The 9735-nt window shown below is 35.8% G+C and overlaps 1 protein-coding gene across 1 annotated transcript; it reads right to left on the reverse strand.

The window, feature by feature from the left end:
* Window positions 1-4485: 4485 nt before the first annotated feature.
* Window positions 4486-9392, reverse strand: LOC123546004 (yolk ferritin-like). The gene is made up of 7 exons (XM_053550940.1): window positions 9234-9392; window positions 8844-8944; window positions 7373-7519; window positions 6953-7024; window positions 6332-6373; window positions 5935-6054; window positions 4486-4863 (listed from the first exon to the last, which is right to left on the reverse strand). The coding sequence occupies exons 1-7, from the start codon at window positions 9289-9291 to the stop codon at window positions 4729-4731; spliced, it is 675 nt and encodes a 224-aa protein (XP_053406915.1). The 5' UTR covers window positions 9292-9392; the 3' UTR covers window positions 4486-4728.
* Window positions 9393-9735: the final 343 nt, after the last annotated feature.

Raw genomic sequence — 9735 nt, forward strand, 5'->3', positions numbered from 1 at the left:
TCGTCATCTAGATGTAAACAAAAACTTTAACAACATTTACTTAGATTCATATCTAACCTTCATAAAAATATAAAGCAAATTTGAGCCGTGCCATGAGAAAACCAACATAGTGGGTTTGCGACCAGCATGGATCCAGACCAGCCTGCGCATCCGCGCAGTCTGGTCAGGATCCATGCTGTTCGCTTTTAATGCCTATTGGAATTGGAGAAACTGTTAGCGAACAGCATGGATCCTGACCAGACTGCGCGGATGCGCAGGCTGGTCTGGATCCATGCTGGTCGCAAACCCACTATGTTGGTTTTCTCATGGCGCGGCTCATTTAACGTAGGTCTTCCTAAGATGGGAACGTAAGTATCCTCTAGAAGAGAGTTTATGACATTCTGTAGAACATGATCTCCTACAATACGGACTAGGGACAGGCTTATGCAAATGGTAACTTCACATGCAGTTGAATTGAAATCAATTTGTATCGGCCGAGGTGAAATTGTGAATGTAGACAAAAAGGTCAGTACATAATACAGTACAGCGTATATACATGAATAGTTACAGTGCGTTCAGGGTATGTTCATGATAATAGTTTCTTGACATACATTTTTTGATAATAAATGACTTCAACTTGGATGATATCTGTATCTAGATATGTTCCAATTTTAGTTCACACATATTGAACCTAGTGTAATACGTTTCATCTAAACTTCATTATACGACCTTGCAAATATAAATGTGTTCTTTCAACGTTTCAGCTTTAAAATGTAAGTTAAGTTATAACTTGAAATGTTGTATTATGATACTAATTTTTGTATGATACTTAATTTTATGTTAATTATTGCATTTCTGAAAGTATATTGTTGAATTTCTACAAACAGCCAGCGGAATGAGAACTGCGGTATAAATGTATTGTCGTTCAGTTTAACACAGGAATTGTTAAACATATCAGATTTAAAGCACAATTATTCTTTCAACAGACAAGAACATTTAACATATGCAACTCAAATTCACAAAGAAAATGCAAGTTTAAATCAAGGACAAAGATTCAACAAGAAAACAACATTCCGAGGCCAAGGCCTCCCAAAAAATGAAATTCTGCAGCATTTACAAAACACTTAGACAAAGTAGAGAACAAACTTCTTATACTTCGTCTTACACATCACAAATATCACGGGGATACTTTATGAAATAGGATAGGTAAAATCATATATATTTATCATTGTTATCAAATATCTGCAATTTTTCATAACATTTATCAAGCAATCCTCAATTATTGACCTTTAATATATATTGACAAGTGTTTACGAAATGTTCGTTATTACGATAATTATATCTCCATTTAGTTACTGTATTTTCCTGATAATAATTGTTGATGAACTCGTGCTGATAAAAGTGAAAATAAAAATGGTAAAACATGCCATCTAGCATGTCGATTGTAAACAAGTAGAAGGTAGAGCTATGTATATTGGTATATTGAAGAAATGATTTTTTTCGGAGTTCATGCGAAATGAACGACAGAATAGGATCGGCAAATCCATGAATCGCTCTAGCGATTCATGCGCGATTCATGGATTTGCCGATCTTATTCTGCCGTTCATTTTGCATGAACTCCGAAAAAAATCATTCTTATATATGCATTATATTTCCTTTCCATTTGTAAACAAGATTATATTATAAATTGCACACATTTTATTGCATTTGATTCACATTGAAATCAGCTTCCCGGCCATTCTGTACACTAGACGGAACGACTGCTACGTCATATAAGGAACGTTCTCCTTAACTATATAGTCCCCGGGCTACATTAGACCCCCTTCACCCCACTAGGGTTTTTTGTTCGTTATTATATTTTGAAAACTACATGTCTAATGTATATTTTGCAAGATGTTCGCCAATTTTAAGATTGAGATTGAAGTCATGACTGCGATGACTTTACGTTACCTAATAATTTCCCTAAGAGTCAAGCTTATCTCAAGCTCTTGATTTGATATGTGTTAATACGCGGACGTCGTCAAAACAGCTTCCCGTTATCAGTAAGAACGTCATCTTTTGTTTTGCTGTTCATACAAAATGAACATCATAATTTTCGATGGAAAAGAATAGGGCGAATGTAAATATTCCGCGATAAACAATGGTTGACGCGAGGACCTGTAAGACACCATTATGACGTCAAATTGCCGCATGATGTACTACAGGGAGAAATGAAGCCCAGCATGATTTTTATCAGAATATTTTGATCAAGATGTAAGAATGAGTGTTAATCGCCTTATTTACCACGGTTCATTGTTCAGATGCATAAATATTTAACCACTTGGCTAACGCTCTCATGGTTCAATTTCTGCGCATCTGAACTCTGAACCGTGATAAATCAGGTGATAAACCACTCGAAGGCCTTGACTTGTAGAATGTCTGGCTTGTTGTGTTACCACTGGACCTTGTGTCCAATGTGAACTAGCTTTTAATAGGTGTCTAGTTTTTATATTCACAGGATACAGCCTAACGAAACAGGCACTTCTCAGTTTGTCTCATTTAAAACAACTATGTATAATAATCATAATAATATCACATAAAATGGCACAATTCTTCTCCCGTAGCACAATATAGACATACACAAAGCATTTTCATTATAATATTACTGTCTTTTTACAGTTTACATATTGTTGTAGTTAACAGTTAACAGCATGTCACATGATAATAAAGAAAATTCTGCCTGTTTTACAAAAAAACATTTAATATGGGCAAAAACGTCCATTCTACGATTGAGCTCTTAAAATTATGCGACTTATTTAAATGCAATCGACAAGAAAAGCTGTCCATGGTGTGATAGTATAAGTAAGTAGGTCATTTTCAATGACTTCATAACATGATTGCATTTTAAAGGTCAGTAGAACACGAAGATTGTACAACATGATAATATAATTGTAGGTGAGTAGAGCATAAAAATCATGCAAAACCAATATTTATATGAGTGTTGCATTGTGCAAAATGGTATATTCGGGCTTATAGAATGTCTTCAAAAATGGATCGAAAAGAAATTAACTTTGGCCCATGTATTTCCTATACATCTGATTCGACATCACATCAACACAGTTATAGATCAATTTTTCATTTTGGCGAAAGACCTCAGGTGTGTTTCCAAGCTTTATTTCAGGCACGAGTGGGCAACTGGATAGAACAAACAATCTTCCAGCCCTCTGCAAGCAGGCTGGAATTCTACCCCCGAAGCTAGGTTTCAAATACACAGTGATGATCTAGGGGCAAGTTATTTGAAGTCAGCTAAGGTCACAGGGGCCCTTCCGAAACAATCGAATAGGCCAAATCTGCTGGAGCGGATGTAGGCCTAACAGAACTTTTGTCAGTGCTTCTCAGCTTCTGCGTGTGCCTTGTCAGGTTAAGCTTTAGAAATACTTGGATAAAGAAACTATCGGTATTTTAGAGTTACCTTTACTTAATTTCATATGCACCAAACAATCATATTAAAAGCTGAAATACAGGAGATACAAGGCCGTCGTAGCTGTAGTGTTTCGTTCAAGTGTTCTACCCTATCATTGTGACTTTCCTATTTAAAGCAGGTTTGTTTGTGATACATTCATTGTTTGTTGTTATGTTTAACGTTACACCTATACAATTATAGGTCATATAGCGACTTTCCAGCTTTTGATGGTGGAAGAAGATCCCAAGTGCTACTCGAGGCATTATTTCAGGCACGAACAGGATATGGATAGAACCACGATACGTTCGTAAAGAGTTTTACTCCAATATTTTAGGGGAAAAAATCTGAGATGCCAACTGTTAAAGTAACTTTCAACACAATTAACCTTGTATTGGTTTGTCTACATAACGCTCAGTTGCCATTCAGTGACGGCCAGGCCTTGCACCATTTTGTCCCCTGCTAGCCTGAACAAAATATACATGGATCATTTTTAATCAGACCTTTATTCTCCTCCATATTAATATAACAAATCTTCTGATCGAGCAGCATTTAATAAAGTTTTTGTTAGACCATTTCCAGTTATAATGTACGAATCAGAACGATTGTCGATAAAGCAGCACGTATTGCAAGAAATAATACGACACGTATTAGAGAGTTTATAATTGTTACAAATCGGTAAGTGCCTTGTGCTAACATCAAGCAAATAAAATGCTTTTCCAGGAAAATTTCTTTCGCAAATCAGTTTGGACTGTGCACCTTTGAAAGTTGTTTTGTATGAAGATCTTAGTATGACTCCATGTGTTTTAACTATAAGTGATGAAAGAGACGACCCATTTTAATATTCTTTCAAATCGTGAAGACCATTTAACTAATTTACATAAGAAGTGTATCCCCGCTCAATGGACCAAAGATGTATTTATTCATACACCTTGAAAACGGTTAGAGAAAAACGTAACATGTCGACTTTACGAAAGTATATCGAGTCAATAAGCTAATTTTTAACATGAATCCTTCCTATATAGACAAGACAAATTGTACGGATTACGTTTATTGCACACAAAGCATATCGTTACAAACAAATTTATTGTCAATCACCATCCTAATACAAATTATCAAATATAAAAGAAGTGAAGGGGAAAAAACAAGAGTAAAGATTGTCCAAAAATATCTTTGCTATTCCACAGGTTTACTTTCTGTTCCTGTTGTATTTTGAACATAATGTATTTGGCATAGCATTGTTCGGGTTAATTTGTCTTTCAATCAACAACTGTTCGAATTTAAATCATCAATTATGGTTTCATAACATATTATGCCAAGTCTTTATCGAACGTGTATTCTCCCAGACCGTCCCCAACACGTTCCAGTTGGCGGATATAGTCAGCAACTTTCTTGATGCTTTCTACCTGCTCATCCAGGTAGTCGTGCTCCAGAATATGAGACAACTGAAATGAAATGTTACCTTTCTATCAATAAGAAAAATGGTATGGAATTCAGCATTGAAAAATGTAAAAATTGTGAGCAGGAATAGTAGAATAAAGAACAAGAACAAAGAACCAAAAGGAAAAGCGGCGATCAAAGAGCTCAGTCTCCTAAAGCAGTGGATGTGTCGCTGTGTACATGAGAGATATGTACACAAAACACATAGACAAAACAAAACATATAAAAACGTATACAAAAAAGGGAACACAGTAGAGCGTTGCCTGGAAACGGTCAATATAATACACCACTGCTGTTTTTAACCAGATAAACTACTCACAAACCGTGTCCGTCATCAGTTTGCTGAGTTGCGTTCTATACTTCGAAGCTCATTTCAGAATAGCATCAACACTTACAAGCGCCTCCTGTAAGATTCTTTCACTGGTTGTAGGTGCAGATGGGAATATCCGGACTCGAGGGTTACTGTTTAGGCGGTAACGAGGCTTCTTGCCGAGTTACCGCCTAAACAGTTACCCGAGAGCCGGATATTCCCATCTGCACCTATAACCAGTGACAGAATCTTTTTCTTGCATACCGATTTCAAGAAATAATAATAAAAATAAAATCAATCGAACGGCTTTCTTTTTAGAACTATTTCATATGGCAGTGTATTTAAACAAAGCGCGGGAAACCAACGTCCGTACACAGGAAAGACGTCATGACGTTTCAAAACAAATAACAAAGTTTAGTTCCGGTTTTGTTTTATCAGTTGCAGCGTAACGTTATGAATTTTTGATAAAATAACGTGATTTGAATCGGGAAATATACTATCAGGAACCAATAGGAATTGTCAAGGTAATGAATTTTTATTCCGTTTTTTAAATAAAATATATATTAGTACATAAATATTCAACATATGTAGTTCGTAATACGTCATTTACAGCACGAGAGTCATCTTACACCCCGGGGTGTAAGATGGATTTTTCCAGCACCGGTAAAGATACCGGAAATCCTCGTCTGGTATGCAAGAATCTATTTTATAGCATTATACATCAGAACACTTGAACAAATATCGTGATACATAATAAGATTCTTACATGGGGATCTTCATGTTTACCGGCTTCTTTATGAAGTTCCAGTAATTGGGTATTCACAAATCTCTCTAGAACCAATGTGTCCTGCATTGCCCACAAGCCATTCTTCCATGTGCTTCGCTCCTACAAATTAAAGAGAGAGAAAACTACATGCTGGTATATGTTTTATTGCTTTTATCAGCGGTTCTACAATAATTGTGATAACTAGGCCTTGTACAATGTGTATCATCTTCCATTCAGAGACATCGTATGAAGATTCGTTTTTGAGTCTTTGGTGTTAATCACTTGACATTGTGCTTTTTATCAAAATTATACCCAGTACACGTAAATAAATGTCAACAAAATGCAGTATTACCATCTAAATGTGTTAAATTAAAAGAGGAATTGTAATTAAACTTACTGCGCACAACGAATCCTTCTTACTTGACATAAACGAACAGATCTGTAAATAACAACATCAATTATTGTTAAAAAATACTAAGATAGTATATCAACACAATAACATTCCAGGTTGGACGCAAAGGTCTATTGAAACTAGCATAAAAATTAATAATGTTCTGATTAGAGATCCTTGTATCACGTCTAGGGTTGTCGGTCATACGAAAAAATGATTTCAGACGAACCTCTGTAACGGATTTCTTTGTAAAATATTGCAGAATATTCAAAAAAACTTTTCACATATGACGTGATAAAAAAACCCAGAAAAATGTCTGTAACCTGCACTGTACTTCCACTAACATTACTCTAACATTATTCTGATCGCCCATGTGTGTAAATTATGGCGAAACATAACACACTAGTACCAGTTGATAAAGTGTACTGTGTGACTGTTAAACAAATCTAATTTAAACAAAAAACAACAATAATTAAAGTTTAAAAAAAGATCTACATTTGTGATGATTACTTAATAACTTTCTGTTGAAAGAATAAAACATTTTCGACGGAAATTAATTAACATAAGTGCGGTGGAACTAATTACTTTCTGACAAGTGCGTGTAAAAATGAATATGACTATACGTACGCATGCATCACTTCTTTTGAATTCAGAAATCTTTGCAAGTTCTTGGTCAATAGTCGTACACATGCTGTTAAACTGCAAGAAAATAAGAATTTTTCGTACCAAGAAAACGTTCATATATAAGTAATATGTTTATTCTAATTTATTTTAGCTCTATTGTGTTGAAAGTGTCATTCTTATTTGAATCAATCTCGAGTACGTTTCCTGGAAAAAACAGTACCGATGTCATATGAGAAGGCATGGTCGTGGTTCTCGAACTCGAACCCACGATTCCTAGTTTGAGCGGCCGACACAGTTAACCACTAGACCTCCGCTCCTCTTGATTACATTTTGTATCCATTATCTAAAATTACTTTTAATGTGGTAGGGTGCTTCAGTCTACAGCAGTATGTCAACAATAAATTTTGAGAAAATACGACTTACGCCAAGGTCGTTGAGGGACACGGTGCCACCACGTTTGTTGATGTACTCAATTAGACCTGTCGCGTGCTGACGTTCTTCTAGGGAAGCTTTCTCAAACCACTTAGCGAAACCTGGTAATGATACATCCGCTCTTCCAAAGTAATGACTCTGTCAATATACAGATTTCATAATGATACATCCGCTCCTCCAAAGTAATGACTCTGTCAATATACAGATTTCATAATGATACATCCGCTCTTCCAAAGGAATTTCATGATCTATTACTGGAATTTATTAGATTAGAATATTACTTATTAGACAGACGATGGAGTAAAAATCTGTATTTGCACTATATATTTGTTCTGATTTGTCTACATTTAACGAATATTAACACCTTAATAGAAACCACTTGTGTGTGTGTTTTTTTCCCAACGTATGAACGTAAACGCCAAAAAGAACGCCCTCCGTGTTATTTAAAGCATTACGTAGTACCTGTGTTCTTGAACGGTAAATGGAAAATCATTTCCATTCTGGGCATCTTCATTTCTTCTTATGACCTTTGTGACATGGAAATACTGCCTAAGCTTGACTGAGGTAATAGAGAAATACTTTCTTCGCTAAACAGGTGTAATAGGCAAATACACCCTCATAGTCTGGTGTAATATGGAAATTATTGATGTGATACAGAAATAGCTCCTCCCCAAGACTTGAAGGACATGGAAATACTTCCTCCCCAACACTTCAGTGTCATGGAAATACTTCCTCGCCAAGACCTTATTGACATGGAGATACGTCTTCCTGAAACACCCTAATGTTATGAAAATAGTTCCTCTCAAAGACCTATAAAGACATGGAAATACTTCCTCTGCTAAGACCTTAACGATATGGAAATAATTCCTTCTAAAGACTTTAATGTCATGAAAACATTTCCTCCCCAAGACGTTAATGGCATGGAAACACGTCCTCTCTAAGACCTTAATGATATGTAAATACTTCCTCCCCAGAACCTTAATGGCACGGAAAGACCATAATGATTATGGAAATACTCGCCCCCCCCCCCCCCCCCCCCACACACACACACACTCCCACCCCCAAGACCCCCAAGACCTTAGTGGCATGGAAACACGTCCTCCCTAAGACCTTAATGATTAATGATATGGAAATACTTCCTTCTCAAGATCTTAATGGCAAGGAAAAACACGTCCTCTCTAAGACCTTAATGATATCCTTAAGACCTTATTGGCATGGAAATGCGTCCTCCCTAAGACCTTAATGATTAATGATATGGAAATACTTCCTTCTCAAGATCTTAATGGCAAGGAAAAACACGTCCTCTCTAAGACCTTAATGATATCCTTAAGACCTTATTAGCATGGAAATGCGTCCTCCCTAAGACCTTAATGATTAATGATATGGAAATACTTCCTGCTCAAGATCTTAATGGCAAGGAAACACACGTCCTCTCTAAGACCTTAATATGGAAAATACGTACGTATGCTTGGTAGAGGTAACTGGCTTTCAGTTCATATTGAATCTGTTGAACAATCTTGGCATTGACTTTGTCGTTGTAGTTTTGATTTACTCTGTCCACATCTGCAAGAAAATATATAAACTGTTTGCTCAACCAGCTACTGTACCTTCTAGACCACGGACGTACGTTGCGATTTATCAGTCTTCAAAGCCATATTTCTCATATTTGCTGCACAGTTCTTAAATGCTTCAGAATGAAATTACATCAAAACAGAAACCAAAACTGTTATATTTGAATAAACGCCTATTAAACAACGTTTCGTTTGACCCTTATGACGTATATTGAAACTTTAAGGCCAATTTAAAGTTTCGATATTTGAAAGCGGAAAGTATAAACAAAAAAGTTACTTACTGTGTAGCGATGCTACGCAGAGCCCTAGAAGAGCCGAAGCTAAAACAATTTTCAACATTTTTTAAATCTTTAAACTATGTCGATCTATCTGTTTGTCCTGTTCTTATAAGAAATTAAAATTTTATTCTGATTATCTCATATACAAAGTCCATTATGTGATAAAATGTACATGAGAAAAGATAGGGTGCAAGTGATTGCTAATCTTAAATTTGATATTATAACTTACCTGAATATCAAAGCAGGGGTAAAGCGGATTTACACCAATTAATTTTAAACAAATGAAAAACTTGATGTATACTTAAACAATATATTTGATGAAGAAAAAAGTGGCTATCAATTATAAATTAAACGAATCCAAATGAAAAAATAGCTTCCTTTGAAAGTGGTCCTGATATGTCTACTAAGGCTTTAGACACGGCATAGATTGTTTTACACAAAGGCAGGCATCAAACCTACAGCGATCAGGGGTAAATGATTCTTTTCTTTCTGAGTATAGGTATTA

The sequence above is a fragment of the Mercenaria mercenaria genome, chromosome 9 (genome assembly GCF_021730395.1).
Source record: "Mercenaria mercenaria strain notata chromosome 9, MADL_Memer_1, whole genome shotgun sequence".
NCBI lineage: Eukaryota > Metazoa > Mollusca > Bivalvia > Venerida > Veneridae > Mercenaria > Mercenaria mercenaria.